This window comes from Barbus barbus (genome assembly GCF_936440315.1).
Source record: "Barbus barbus genome assembly, chromosome: 1".
In the NCBI taxonomy this organism is placed as follows: Eukaryota; Metazoa; Chordata; class Actinopteri; order Cypriniformes; family Cyprinidae; genus Barbus; species Barbus barbus.
This window is the reverse complement of record NC_136729.1, coordinates 21,040,719-21,056,522: the sequence shown is the minus strand read 5'-3', so window position 1 is coordinate 21,056,522 and position 15,804 is coordinate 21,040,719. Positions and strand designations below refer to the sequence as shown.

The 15,804-nt window shown below is 36.2% G+C and overlaps 2 protein-coding genes across 2 annotated transcripts; one reads left to right on the top strand and one right to left on the bottom strand.

Annotated features, from left to right (window-relative positions):
• Positions 1 to 765: 765 nt before the first annotated feature.
• On the bottom strand, positions 766 to 8,325 carry LOC306870077 (transmembrane protease serine 9-like; the record flags this gene model as incomplete). Its single annotated transcript, XM_079417123.1, has 15 exons — positions 766 to 978; positions 1,077 to 1,210; positions 1,370 to 1,550; positions 2,249 to 2,327; positions 2,459 to 2,538; positions 2,624 to 2,727; positions 2,862 to 2,938; positions 6,747 to 6,793; positions 6,927 to 7,061; positions 7,149 to 7,282; positions 7,410 to 7,590; positions 7,688 to 7,766; positions 7,877 to 7,956; positions 8,052 to 8,155; positions 8,274 to 8,325. The coding sequence occupies 15 exons, from the start codon at positions 8,323 to 8,325 to the stop codon at positions 817 to 819; spliced, it is 1,629 nt and encodes a 542-aa protein (XP_079273249.1). The 3' UTR covers positions 766 to 816.
• Positions 8,326 to 10,028: 1,703 nt separating this feature from the next.
• On the top strand, positions 10,029 to 13,291 carry LOC306876494 (chymotrypsin B-like). Its single transcript, XM_079427717.1, has 7 exons — positions 10,029 to 10,118; positions 10,309 to 10,412; positions 10,536 to 10,615; positions 10,699 to 10,783; positions 11,367 to 11,547; positions 12,290 to 12,423; positions 12,497 to 13,291. The coding sequence occupies exons 1-7, from the start codon at positions 10,067 to 10,069 to the stop codon at positions 12,656 to 12,658; spliced, it is 798 nt and encodes a 265-aa protein (XP_079283843.1). The 5' UTR covers positions 10,029 to 10,066; the 3' UTR covers positions 12,659 to 13,291.
• The last annotated feature ends 2,513 nt before the right edge of the window (positions 13,292 to 15,804 follow it).

Below are 15,804 nucleotides of genomic sequence, written 5' to 3'. Positions count from 1 at the left end.
ATTATTCTAGTAAAGAACACTGGATAAATGACCTGTTAATACAATTACTTTTCAATATATAGCCATTATAATATATTGAAAAGTAGTCGTGGGCAGTCGCGACAAAATGTTTTGAGAGTTGGACTTGTAACTCGAAGGTCACGGGACAGTCTCTGTACTGGCAGGAATTGTAGGTGGGGGAGTGAATGTCCAGCGCTCTCTTCCACCTTTAAAACTATGACTTGAGGAGAGACCCCAAAAGCTCCCTGGGCCCACTGTGTGTTCACGGTTTGTGTGTGTGTTTGTTCACTACTCACTGCTGTGTGTGTGTGTATGTGTGTGTGTGTGTGTGCATGTTTATGTGGTTTATGAGGACACAAATTTGTATAATGACATGGGTATGACAGAGGTATTACAATATGAAGGTGGTTTATGAGGACACTGCCTATGTCCCCGTAATTCAAAAGGCTTAAAAAACATACTAAATGGTGTTTTTTTTTTTTATCTAAAAATGCACAAAGTCTCCTGTGAGGGCTAAGTTTAGGTGTAGGGTTGGTGTAGGGCAATAGCACACACAGTTTGTTCAGTATAAAAACCATTACGCCTATGGAGAGTCCCCATAAACCACAAAAACAACTTGTGTGTGTGTGTGTGTGTGTGTGTGTGTGTGTGTGTGTGTGTGTGTGCGCGTACTTGAATGGGTTAAAAGCAGAGCACAAATTCTGAGTATGGAACACCATACTTTCTGTCCTAATAATGATTAATCCAACACATTTGAACCAAAGGTCATGTCATACATCTTTATTGATGAAACTAAAGACAGTATTCATGGCTGCTTTAGCCGGCAACAATGGTCTGGTCAATCCAGGCACGGAGCTTGGTGACACGGGCGTAGACAGCAGGGGTGGAAGTGGAGCAGGTGCTGCTTCCCCAGGACACAATACCAACCAAATTCCAGATTCCATTCTTCTCACAGACCAGAGGGCCACCAGAATCACCCTGGGAGTCACAAAGTAGATTTTGTAAATAAAACATTTACTTACACATGTAAGTTGACATTTTAAATAACGATCGTATATTTATTTGGGACAGCTCACCATGCAAGAGGAGACACCAGAGGCTCCAGCACAGATCATTATATCAGTGATGTTGTTTCCCCAGTAACGTTTGCAGTCGTCATTGGTCAGCAGAGGCAGAGTGGCCTGCTGGAGCAGGGCAGGGGTATCAGGAGCTGAAAGGGCATATTGGCAGAATTTTAAAAGAAAATAAATCAGGACATAGAACAGATCCAATTCAGGCTAAACTACAAAATATTAACAAAAATAAAAAACTTTGAAAATAAATGCAAAATTATAAAAATGCTGAAATGAAGTAGTATTCTGAAACTCACCATTGTACTTGGTCAGGCCCCATCCAGAGGTCACACACTTCATGCCTCCAGGGAAGTTGTCGGAGGTTTCAGGGACACACACGGGAGATACGTGAGTGGTGAACTGAGCGGGGGTGGCCAGCTTGATCAGGAGGATGTCATTGTTGATGGTGAAGCTGCTGTAGTTAGGGTGCTTGATGGACTGTGGGAAAAGGATACAGACACATAAGCATTCAGATTTTCAAGTAGCAATCATCTGTGGGAACGCTTTCTTCAGTTTCCTGTTAAAAGACTGTCTCCAGTGATTCAGGTACAGTACACTAGTGCTGCAGCGCTTTTTAACAGATGTGAATCTGCTGCTGAATCTTCAGTGAAAAGAGATCAAGTACATGATACAAACACAGTGTTCTGCAATAGAATGGCTTTCACTAGACGGTTCTCTTAATGAATAGTTCAAAAAGGTTCCAGGTTGTTTTCTTTTTTATAAAGTCTTTACTGAACTATATCGACTAGATCCGTTAGTGAATCAACACCTGACTTACATACTTACTGAACTGAAAGTTGTCATTATTAGTAGCCCATATTGTTATTGGCAGGAGTCTATGAACTGTAGATAGGAAAATCATGAAATTTGGTACACTGATTGAAGTAGTCCTGAATAGTAATTTTGAATATTTTCAGAGATGTCAAGCGAATGAAGATTGTTTCGTGTGAGCATCATTACTCACTGATTGTCCATATGATGTGTTTTTAAAAATACACATTGTATGTATAGTTTTCATTAATTGATGAAATTATTTTGCTATATATTTATGCAGTGAATTTGGATGGAGGCTCCCTCACTGCCAGAATTCTGTAGGAAATTATGCTCGGTATAACAGATATTGAGAGTCTACACACCTTTCCAACACTAATGATCTGAATGGCCTCAGCATTAGATGAGCGATCATGCTCACCCAAGATGACACGGTGAGAGGTTCTGTAAAAAACAAAGAAGAAATAGAATAATCAAAATAACCCAAAATCTTTTAAAAGTTTAAAAATCCCAATAGATTCCTACAGGCTCAACATGAAGTGAAGTTACAGGTTTAGTCTTTAATACTGTCTTACCTCACATTGCAGTGAGCAGCAGTCACAACCCACAACTCATTGATCAGGGAGCCACCGCAGAAGTGGAAGCCAGTGGAGTCCTGTAATCAATTTAAAATGATGTCATAATTTAATAAACCTGTTGAGTTAGCATTTGAAAGCTATTGTTATTGACACAGATTTTACCTGCAGAGACACCTGCCAGGGCCAGGAGTGAGGCCGTGCCTCCTCACCATTCACAATCCTGGAGTAGCCAGTAATAACAGGGGGGATGGCAGGAACGCCACAGCCTGACAGAGCAAAAAATAGAGCCAAAGCAGTTTAACAAATTCATGTGTTCTAAGGACTATTTAATAAAAGTTAGCCAGGCTAAAAGTCTGTTATTAGAGTATCTTATTATGAAAAATAAAAAACAGGGTTGTACCATAGGCTGCACCAAAGAAGGCGAGACAGGACAGGATCCACAAGAAGGCCATTGCTGTACTTGAATGTTGTCTGCTCCTTTGAGGGCTTTATATATTCTGTCCTCATTCATACACTGGACATCTTATCTCGACACCGTGGGATATTGTGCACCTTGCAACAAGAGTTTTTTCCATCCCTGCAAAAGATTATGCCTCCACCACCTGGTTGCTTTAAATCAGCTTTTTAATTTAAGTCTTTCAGCTGTGCATTCCATTTACATTTATGCATTTGACTGCAACTAAAACTGCACTGAAAGTAATCATTTCATCAGCTATTTCCCTGGGAGTCAAACCCTTAACCTTGTCATTGCTAGCACCATACAGTACTGTTGGAACTACAGAAATACTACCAAATACCTATGGAAGACTGGATGCTGCTAATTTTCCCAGTTTCAGATTCTACTGTGAAATACATTTCTTAGAAAAAGTGTACTAGGAAGACTTATAACCTCAATTGTATGTGAATGATTATAGTTGATAATACTTGTGTGGTGAAATGGCCATGAGTTTCGTTATTTTGTGTAATATCTTCTGTTAATTAGACTGCACACAAAAAAACTTCCTGTAAGGTTAATTAGAGGATTTTATATTTTGGATCTGTCAAATAAGCTTATTGAATGAAATCAGCTCTCATTAATTTGTGCTGCGTAACAAAAGTCATCGTGTCGTGTTTACTGCAGTAACCTTGATTGTATTTCCATTCACACTGATAAAGTGTGTTCTCGGTTTCAAGGCCTCTGTGTCCACATCTGCAATGATTCCCAGGTCCTGTAAATCTCTTCACCTAGCCTATTACCTATATAAACATCAGTGCAGCTGTACACACTGTAAATGTACATAATCACAGTAGTTGCATTCTGCAACTAATATACTTTGTACTGGATATCAAATATTCCAAAATCCTAATATTATGACATTTTATTCAAAGAGGAAATTATGAGTTTGATGGATTATTTTTTTATTCATATGACATTTTGTATTCATTTTCAAATGTATGTTTATTCATGTGGTGCTCATTTCCATTAATAGAGATTTGAATGGAATGGAAATGCATCAGTGACATTAGAAATTCAGTCCAAGAATGCATGCAATATTGCTTAGTGGAGAGATTGTGAAACCCATTAAATTATCTTCTTTTTTTTCCCCCAATGTTTTAAGATTTATTAGATTAACAATGGTGTTATAAATGGCTTCTTTGTGCTTTTATGTTGCTAACTGCATAAAGAAATTTTGGAAACTATATGATCAAGTGTCAATTTTGGAGCTGTCCAAAGATATTGTATTTTAAGTGGTAAGACTGCTTAGTGTAATTTTTTAGTATTCAGTAACATTGATTCAAATATTCTATGCTTTAAAGTAATAACAGTATATTTATAAAAAGATAGACAGTTTTGTATGTACAGGTATATTATGTGCAAATTCAAAGTGTTATTTATTTATTCTGTTATTTATTTATTTATTATTTTTTATATATTGTCATTTATGTTCACAAAATGCTCCAGACATACTAACTATAATAGACTACTTTATATCACTATTATTTTATTTGCAAATTTATTTTCAAAAATAATTTTCTGGTTGATTTGTAGTTGATTTGGATCTAAGACGAAAAAGTATTTTCAAGTGTCAAAACAATCATGTAATACAGCTTTGAATTGTAGTAGTTGTTTTTCAATACATTAGAAAGTGTCCTGTTTGATTAAATAGTTTTTATTTCTGCACAAAAAATAAATATTATACATTTTTACCATGATTTACAGAAAATAGCCAATAAAATGTCATTCAGTGTAACAATCTTTTCAGGCATATTTACCACAAGAATCAGGTTATGACATATTAAAAGACTAGTTTTACCCCAAATACTACTTTTAATTTTATATTTTTAGACTTTGCCACTATCCCATTTTGGCCATTTGTCAGCAAGAAATTTGTACTCATTTAAAATGCAATAAAATGTAGTATGCTCACTTATTCTTTTATATATTTAATGTGCCGGTCAGAATAAGTATGTTCTTTAAATGTTTACATGCAACTCGAATTCTGTAAATGTTGGGACGGTTTTTTTTTTTTTGTTTGTTTTTTTAATAATGAAAACTAAAAGGCTTTCAAATCACATGAGCCAAGTAGAACATAGAAAACATAACAAATGTTTAACCTGATGAATTTTACAATTTTATGCACAAAATGAGCTCATTTAAAATTTGATGCCTGCTACAGGTCTCAAAATAGTTGGAACGGAGGCATGTTTACCACAGTGTAGCATCTCCTCTTCTTTTCAAAATAGTCTGAAGACGTCTGGGCATCGAGGTTATGAGTTTCTGGAGTTTTGGTGTTGGAATTTGGTCCCATTCTTGCCTGATATAGGTTTCCAGCTGCTGAAGAGTTCATGGTCGTCTTTGAAATATTTTTCGTTTCATGATGCGCCAAATGTTCTCTATTGGTGAAAGATCTCGACTGCAGGCAGGCCAATTCAGCACCCAGACTCTTCTACTACGAAGCCATGCTGTTGTAATAGCTGCAGAATGTGGTTTTGCATTGTCCTGCTGTAATAAACAAGGCCTTCCCTGAAATAGACATCGTCTGAAGAGGAACATATGTTGCTCTAAAACCTTTGTATGCCTTTCAGCATTCATAGTGCCTTCCAAAGCATGCAAGCTGCCCATACCGTATGCACTTATGCACCCCCATACCATCAGAGATGCTGGCTTTTGAACTGATGCTGATAACATGCTGGAAAGTCTCCCTCCTCTTTAGCCCGGAGGACACGGCGTGCGTGATTTCTAACAAGAATGTCAAATTTGGACTCGTCTGACCATAGAACACTTTTCCACTTTGAAACAGTCCATTTTAAATGAGCCTTGGCCCACAGGACACGACAGCGCTTCTGGACGTATGTTCACATATGGCTTCTTTTTTGGATGATAGAGCTTTAGTTGGCATCTACAGATGGCACGGCAGATTATGTTTACCGACAGTGGTTTCTGAAAGTATTCCTGGGCCCATTTAGTAATGTCAATGACAGAATCATGTCGATGAGTGATGCAGTGTCATCTGAGGGCCCGAAGACCACAAGCATCCAACAAAGGTCTTCGGCCTTGTCCATTACGCACTGAGATTTCTCCAGTTTCTCTGAATCTTTTGATGATGTTATGCACTGTAGATTATGAGTTTTGCAAAGCCTTTGCAATTTGACCTTGAGGAACGTTGTTTTTAAAGTATTCCACAATCTTTTTACGCACTCTCTCACAGATTGGAGAGCCTCTGCCCATCTTTGCTTCTGAGAGACTCTGCCTCTCTAAGACATCCCTTTTATAGCTAATCATGTTACAGACCTGATGTCAATTAACTTAATTAGTTGCTAGATGTTCTCCCAGCTGAATATTTTAAAAAATTCTTGCTTTTTTAGCCCTTTGTTGCCACCATGCCAACTTTTTTGAGACCTGTAGCAGGCATCAAATTTGAAATGAGCTCATTTAGTGGATAAAAGTGTAAAATTTCTCCCTTTAAACATTTGTTATGTTCTCTATGTTCTATTGTGAATAAAATATTGGCTCATGTGATTAGAAAGTCTTTTAGTTTTAATTTTATTCAAATTTAAAAAACATCCCAACATTTCCGGAATTCAGGTTGTAAATATAAGTGTTACACTGCATGACAATGGAACATTATTTCACCCACATTTTGACATTTTATTCTCCCAAAACTTAAGGAGACACTTTACTTGAATTTAGCATGCTTTCCATGTGCATAAAATCACTTTTGTAAATTTTCTTTGAATGCAGACATTTAAATGTCTTTGACCCAGTTATTGAAATGATGCGATAAGATTAATCACTCAAACATACAGAATGTCCATTGTCCGCTGTACATTACTCTGACTTAAGTTGGAAACCTTTATACAACAGAAAAAAAACAAAAAACACAAGTTGTATTTTTTCTCAAAATCCAACTTTATTGATAAGCATTATGACCAAGAACTACTGTATAAACATTGTGCTTTAGTTAGCAGCAATGGTCTGGTCAACCCAGGCACGGAGCTTGGTGACACGGGCGTACACACCAGGTGAACTGGTTGAGCAGACACTGCTTCCCCAGGACACGATACCAACCAGAGTCCAAACTCCATCCTTCTGACAGACCAGAGGACCACCAGAGTCACCCTGAAACAAACACACAAAAGTAAGTCAGAACTTTACAGTCTTCAAGAACAAATAGAGAGGTAAACTGCGAAATCAATAGAAATTCACCATGCAAGAAGAAGCACCAGAGGCTCCAGCACAGATCATCAGATCAGTAATTTTGGTTCCCCAGAAACGCTTGCAGTCGTCATTGGTCAGCAGAGGCAGAGCAGCCTGCTGGAGCAGGGCAGGGGTATCAGGAGCTGAAAGGGCAAATTGGAACGTGCATTTGAAAAGGTTTCAACATCAAAACTAATTTATTTTATCCTAAAATATTAAATAAATATATTAAATATAATATAAAATGTAAATGCAAATTCAGAATTCTACCGTTGTACTTGGTCAGGCCCCATCCAGAGGTCACACACTTAATGCCTCCAGGGAAGTTGTCGGAGGTTTCAGCGAGACACACAGGAGACACGTGAATGCTGAGCTGAGCCGGGGTGGCCAGCTTGATCAGGAGGATGTCGTTGTTGATGGTGAAGCCGTTGTAGTTAGGGTGCTTGAAAACCTTTATGAAGAGGATCTCATATTTAGTGGGAGAAACTGTACCAGTTTCTTTTTGTTAAAACATTGTCTCAGTGGTTTAGGTATGATACAGAATATACCTTGCCAACAGTCATGGTCTGAATGGGCTCGGCATTGGAAGAACGATCATGCTCACCCAGGATGACACGGTGAGAGGTCCTGATAAAAGAAGAAAATTTAACAGAATTCTGAAGAGACATGCATATTCTGAAATAAAGGTTGGTATAATAATAATAATAATGAAAGTTTATTCATTAATACTGTCTTACCTGACATTGCAGTGAGCAGCAGTCACAACCCACCACTCATTGATCAGGGAGCCACCGCAGAAGTGGAAGCCAGTGGAGTCCTTAAATGAGATGTAAGATTTGTTTATTTATGGATTTTTTAAATATTAAATATCTCTTTCATCTAGATGTCATTTGTTAATGAAGATGTCTGTACCTGCAGAGACACCTGCCAGGGCCAGGAATGGGGCACTGCCTCTTCACCATTCACAATCCTGGAATAGCCAGTAATAACAGGGGGGATGGCAGGAACGCCACAGCCTTGAAAATAAAAAAATAATAAAATATATACAGTATATATATATGTGTGTGTGTGTGTGTGTGTGTGTGTGTGTGTGTGTGTGTGTGTGTGTGTGTGTGGAAAAAAAACACAACATACCATAGGCTGTTCCAATGAAAGCAAGGCAAGACAGAATCCAGATGAAAGCCATTTTTGTATCAGGCTCCCTCACCAACTCTCGGAGGTTTATATAGCTGACCTACTCATACATTTACAAATACTGCAACATGCATGAGTCATTCTTGAAATTTGCTGACACGTTTACCTTGACTTTTCACTGAAGGACAAGATTTTGTGAATAAGATCAAATAAGAATTACATTTAAAATTTTCTAAATTTGCCTGATTCTTAAAAAAACCTTTTCCCCTTCTACACCCCCTTCTATAATAAGTTCTAATATTATTATTTTTCAAATTGTAATTATTTAACTTATTTAGTTTTCCCAGGTTAAGAAGTAAAACAAAATGCAAATTGATTGAATGAATGAATTAATTAACTTAATTAATAATAAGATAATTATGTATTAAATTATTAAATATTTAGAATACTTATCCCTTTATTTCATATCATTGGTGATCCAAATGTTGAACACTATTAGTAATAATTTATCTTTAAATATTTATGTGTAATTGGTGTTACAGTACATAGTGTAGTGTTCATGTGAAGGATTTGTATTGTATCAGTGATGTGTATTTAACATGCTATTGACATCTTTGTGCATTGATATTTTGTAAAAATGTATGCATAATAATGAATAAAATTTAAAAATAAATAAAATAAAATCAATAGTAAAGTTATGCTTTATGATTAGTAAAACTGTCAAGATGCTTTTATGTAAAAAAAAAAAAAAAAAACCTGAGCTGCACTGTAGAACTTCAACATTTTGCTTTTAGAAAATGTTTAGAATGACCCATGCAGCATGTGCATGTGCTGTACTATGTAAAGGTGTCACCTGCTCACACCTGCCATCTCAACCTGTTGCATGCAGCATTGCATTGCATATAGGATGGAAGTATTTCATATTTCATTTCCATTTTTTCACCAAAGTGAAAAATATGACAGACATTTCATAGAAAAAGAAGAAAATTGTTTCAGTAGATGCATTAGCATTTGCTTTTCAGCAATAGTTTAGCATTCCAAAATTATGTTTTGCATGTGACCTCTTTGCCAATGTCCCTTTAGGGGCTCCATAAGTTGCAGACAAAAGGTGTTTTTGTAATAGAATTGTGAATAAGAAGCTTTTTCCAAACAAAATTATTAACCATTTTGGTGACCATTGGCTTCACAGTACAATAAAACAAAACACTACTCAAAACAATTCTTAAAATATCTTCTTTTGTTTTCCACAGAAGAAAAAAGTTGAAGATGAAACAACATGGGGGTAAATGATGACAGAATAAAAATTTTTAGGTGAACTATCAAATTAAATGTGAACATCCTAGATAAAGATCATACAGTACATAAGTACATACAAGTACATAAAGATGGCTAATAAATTCAGTTATTTATTATTTAAAATATTATTTGAAATATTTTGTTTTCTAATAGAAAGCATGAGCTACAAATAAAATAATTAAAAACATTTAATAGTAATTACAAAATTACTTAATAATAATTCAAATTACTTAATCTAAAACAAGTGTTCAATAGCACATTCATGAAGTACTGCCCAGTTTATAAAGAATAAACTTTATATGTTAAACATGACAATGTTCAAATACAGTGGTGTAAAATCGTGGGATTCTGCGCAGGTGAAGACCAGCTGATGCAAACTCTCAGGGTTAATTTTTGACCATAACGTCAAGCTGTTATGCCCTCATTGGTATGAGTAAAACCATGCGTTGGTGTTAAATAGGACTTTCGGCCGTCAGTAATTCTGTGTCTTCTGCACGATGTCTTTCCTGTGGCTGCTGTCCTGCGTTGCCTTCTTTAGTGCAGCCTACGGTGAGGAAGTGTTTTTTTTATTATTATTTTAAATTCCTCCTGTTTTTCAAAGGTCACAGTCACAGTTGTTGAAAAGATCAGTATTGCTAGTCACCATCCTATGTTAAAAATACGCTTTGCATTTACAAAAAAAACATTTGACCCTGATCAATTCTACTATCAAATTTCCCTTTGCACTTTTTTTCTTCAGGCTGTGGCATTCCTACCATTCCTCCTGTTGTCAGTGGCTATGCCCGCATTGTGAACGGAGAGGAGGCAGTGCCTCACTCCTGGCCCTGGCAGGTCTCTCTGCAGGTACTGTGTTAGTTCCAGCCAACAAAACTTCAATAGACTTTTTGGGGTATCTGTTGCGATCCCTGGAAATGAGTTCACAGCTTACACAAAGTATCATTTCTTTCTTTGTTGTTTAAATGACAGGACTTCACTGGCTTCCACTTCTGCGGTGGCTCTCTGATCAATGAGTACTGGGTTGTGACTGCTGCTCACTGCAGTGTGAGGTGAGACAGTTAAATCATCATGTTAGCTATGTATGAATGCTGGGATAGACGTGGATTTATTAACCTCTGTGGTTTATCTGCAGAACTAGTCACCGTGTGATCCTGGGAGAGCATAACAAGGGAAGCAGCAACACTCAGGAGGACACGCAGACTATGAGAGTATCAAAAGTAAGGCTCAAGAACTTCAAAATTATTCCTCAACAATACATTAGTGCTGGAGCATTTCAAATCAGCTTCATGGTCCTTTTTCACTCCACAAAGTTATGTAAGCAATGTGCAAATTAGTTGGATTGAATTCATGTTAGTACACTATCAGACAAAAAAAGTAGAAAAGTGTCACTGGGGCAGTACCCTTTCAAAAAGGTACAAATATATACCCTTTAGGGACTCCAATGTTTAGGTTAAGTCATTTTACTCTAATGGCAATGTATAGGTCATTTTCTATGCAATTAAAGTGAAATAACTGAACATAAATATAGGAGCCTTATAAAAATGCTAATTTTAGAAGAAAATTTCAGATGGTACTTCGAGTCTTTTGCATCTGACCTCTTCTTATATACCTTTAAGACATTTTCTTTAAGGCATAAGTACTATTATGTGCCATTTAGAGGTAATTAAGTTACAAAGATGTATGTTTTAACTTTTGTACCTTAGGATATTGCCCCAGTGACAGCTGTGGACCATTTCTGACAGTGTGTACTAAACCTATACTCTGTATTTCTCTTCATTGTTATTTTTTCTGTGTTTCTAGGTGTTCACCCATCCTCAGTGGAACTCTAACACCATAGAGAATGACATTGCCTTGATCAAGCTGACCGAACCCGCCTCACTGAACGCCCAAGTGTCCCCTGTTTGTCTTGCTGAGACTTCAGATGAATTTGCCCCTGGCATGACCTGTGTAACTTCTGGCTGGGGAGTGACCAGATACAATGGTTGGTTATCTGACATATAATCACAGTTTATAATACACACATGCTTTTGGTTTTAGATCAATAGAAATATCTTAAAAAGCACACCTATTTCTAAAAGCATACAAGAGCAAATTAATGATTATAATAATACATTATTACGTTATGGAAATTATTATTATTATTAACATGATATTAATATATTTGAGCTCTTATTATATACACAGCTGTTCATAAGTTTTTTAATGTTTTTTTTTTTAAGTCTCTTCTGCTCACCAATACAGTAATACAGTAAAAAAATAGTAATATTGTGAAATATTATTGCAATTTGAAATATTTATTTTCATTAGTCAGTCATTACTCCATTCTTCAGTGTCACATGATCCTTCAAAGCTCACTATAATATACTGATTTGGTGCTTACAGTATTATCAGTGTCGAAAACAGTGGTGCTTCATTTTTTGTGGAAACCATGACTTTATTTTATTTTATTTGTGGAAACCTGTTTTTCAGGATTCTCTTATGCATAAAAAGTTCAAAAGAACAGCATTTTTAATTTTTTTTTTACAAAGAAATATTTTGTAACATTATAAATGTCTTTACATTTAATTAGCTTAAGCTGTCCTTGCTAACTAAAACTAATAATTCCTTTTCAAAGTGAAATGTTTACTGACACCAAACTTTTGATAATAGTGTGCATGTTTGAATATATTTTGATTACCAACATGTTTTATGATTGCTCTCTTATTCTCTCTCTCTCCGTGTAGCTCTGTTCACCCCCAATGAGCTTCAGCAGGTTGCTTTGCCTCTGTTGTCCAACCAGGACTGTAAGAGCTACTGGGGAAGCAACATCCGTGATACGATGATTTGTGCAGGTGCTGCTGGTGCCTCCTCCTGCATGGTAAGACTATTGTTTCATCCTCACTTCCTCTCTAATGTTCTCCCCTAACTCTCTTGTCCTGCTGTCTGCTTAGGGTGACTCTGGCGGTCCTCTGGTGTGTCAGAAAAGTGATGTCTGGACTCTGGTGGGTATCGTGTCCTGGGGAAGCAGCCGTTGTGACACCACCATCCCTGGTGTGTATGCACGTGTCACTGAGCTGCGCGGCTGGGTGGATCAGATTCTGGCTTCCAACTAAAGAGACAAAATGTATAGATAATGCTTGTCATCACAGAACAGCATCATTTTGAGAGCTACACAATAATGTGAAGAGCAGTGATTTTACCACAGTTACGGGGTGATGTTAAAACCAGCTTAACTGTGGTAAAACCACAGCTATGAGAAGGTTATTGCTTTTATAAAAGGTCTGCAACAGTTTAATCAATACAACATTTTTATGTCATGTTGTAGTGGATTTTTAAATATAGCCAACATTATATAGATTTATATAGATTCTGTAAAACTAATAGTTACATTTAGTCATTCATTTCTCAATGTATAATAACATAACAAACGGTCTAAGATCCATGACTTTCCTGTAGAACAAAGAAGAAAATGCATTTTACAAATGTAATGTGCGTCTTTGACAGAGGAGTGCGCTAAAGACTCACACAAACTATTAAGTACAGTAGTATATTTTGGTAGATCAGCCTACTTACTTTCATCAATATACAATCTCTGTTTTCCAGTATGCAAGCATTGTCAAGTTTTTAATTGTCACAGGCAGTCCAGTTTTAACGAATTGAATGTTTTTGTCATTCGAAGTTATACTCAAAGCAATAGCCTTTAAATTTCAAAATGAGGATGGGCGTTATTAAATGAGTAAAAATTCCTCTGATATTCTGTGGTTATTTCATACATAAATCTAACTGAAAGGTGTTTTTGTCTATGCATGTTTTGGTGCGTTCAGTTTCTAACAGCTTCAAATCTTTCAGCCCTTTCAGTGTGTTAAATATGAGGCAAAAACTCATATAAGGGGTCTCCATGGCAACATCCTGATCTTCATTGAGACACATAAACAACAGTGGTGTCAGTTGTTTCACAGAGAGATGTAGAGGACAGAAACAAAAGATGAAGAGAAGGCATGAGACAAATAATACATTAGGAGAAGCTCTCATGTTCTCTCACTGAGAATGCCAGTATAGAAATAAATAGAGTGAATTGAGAGCTTCAGTACAATATACTGTAAGAAAGAAAACAAAAACGATATCCCATTAACCACTTTTTAAATTCAAGTATAAACTGATGTGCTAAAATCTTAGACTCTTCAGCTCTCTGTTAAATGTTGGTTGAATAACACAATTAAAAAAAAAAAAAAACTTAGTAGTTTCAAGCTGAATGTCATCTTGAGGTGTCACTCAGAATCAAAATCAAGCAATTGTGGAGCTTTGCTTTTCAGATATTTTCCTGCATCATCCAGCCACAGTGTTGATACTGACCAGAATTGAACATTCAATGTTAATAAAAGATGATAAATTTATTTCAGATCACAGGTTTACACCTCCAGCTCACAGTTTCAAATCTACTGTAAATTATAATACATTCTTTGGTTGACTCTGAGTTTGTTGTTGTTGTTATGGTTGGCAAGGGGAGGCAAGGATCACAAGAGTTCAAGGCCATTGAGGACAGCTGGATCGACTGAATGCTAAAATAGAATAACTCTTACAAATTTCCCCTGAGGACTGATTCGAGTATTGAGAGGGTCAAGCTCATCTGAGTGTGGCATAAGAGATAGCACTCAATCATAGCATGGTAATGTCTGTGGCTATGTATAAGTCACTCGCCGTAAGAGATTCCTGGAGGTGTCAGCGTAATAAATGGAATATTATTAATATTCAGGATCAGATTCTTACAATTAAAAAGTTAAAAAGGAAGATTGAATCAGCTGTAGAAAAAATGTGATGCTTTATACATTTCAAAAATTAGAATTTGATTAAAAAATCAAATTGTGATGGCGCAGTGGATAAGACACATGCCTTTGGTGTGAGAGACCCGGGTTCGAATCCACTGTGAGACACCAATGTGTCCCTGAACAAGACACTTAACCCCCTAGTTGCTCCAGAGGCGTGCGACCTCTGACATATATAGCAATTGTAAGTCGCTTTGGATAAAAGCGTCAGCTAAATGAATAAATGTAAATGTAAAATGACCACAGTTGAAAAACTGTACAATATTCATTCTTCAAATGGGCAATACAAGTACACTATTAACAGTCAAAAAACATATGCATTAAGAATTAGAAATAAGTGTAGTCCAGTCTTACAAAACATCTACATAAAACCATTTAGCAATAACATCCAAGTATGATTATAGTGTAAATATAACATTGTTCATTGCCAGTTAATCAATATACATTAATTCATGTTCATTTACATAATTTATAACTGAAAAATCTAAATAAAATGTATATTATAACTAAATAATAGTACTGAATCTGTAGAAATATCCTAATAAATGCAGTAAAAGTAGGCTACTGTTCATCGTTTAGTTCATGATTACCAAAGCATTAACTAATGTTAACAAAAAGAACCTTATTGTAAATACCACAATTCCTTCCTTGAGATGTACTGTCATGAATGGATATTGAAAGAAAAAAATGTATAGGCAGTACCTATAATTATCCTGGCACTTAAGTAGGTGCATATGAGCATTTTAATTTGTGGTGAAGGATGTAAAGAGCATTTCTATATTGAAGAGAGCACACATACAGCGATTATTTTATTAAGTATATTATCCTGTACAAACACAGTACATGATGCTAAATTCTCCAGCAAGTCTATTTTCTTTATCATTAATGTTTAGTGTATTTTTTTAGGTTCAGTTATTTGCTCTATATAGCTTTCCCAGTATTGTTTATGGATAAATACTTGTAGCGTTTTTATTACATTGTTACATTTGGCTTTAAGAGTTACATTTGGCTCTAATTGCATGATGTCTTTATTTTCTCTTTCATTTCATTCATATCATCAGTCTCAGCTCCATAATAGTCTCAGTGCATTCTTTACATCACTTGTTCTATTTTTTCTCTTTTTCTATCTCAGTTTGATTCCTCCCTCAGAAATAATTTGTGTGTCTAAGGTGCTCACTCCTCAGTGAACCAGATAGCTTTGAAGCATTCCTTCTGCCCACAGTTGGACAGAGAAGAACAAAACTGCCAAAATTAAAGTCAGCAGGACATGTGCTATACTTTGATACTGCCTCTGCCTATGGAGTGAATAAGTGGATGAAATTTTTGAGTGTGTGGGGCTTTGCAAAATGTCTCAATTCTTGTCCAATGTTGATAACTGAGACCCATCTTAAACTTTCACCCAACATCGCACTGTCTGTCATAATACTACATTTGTA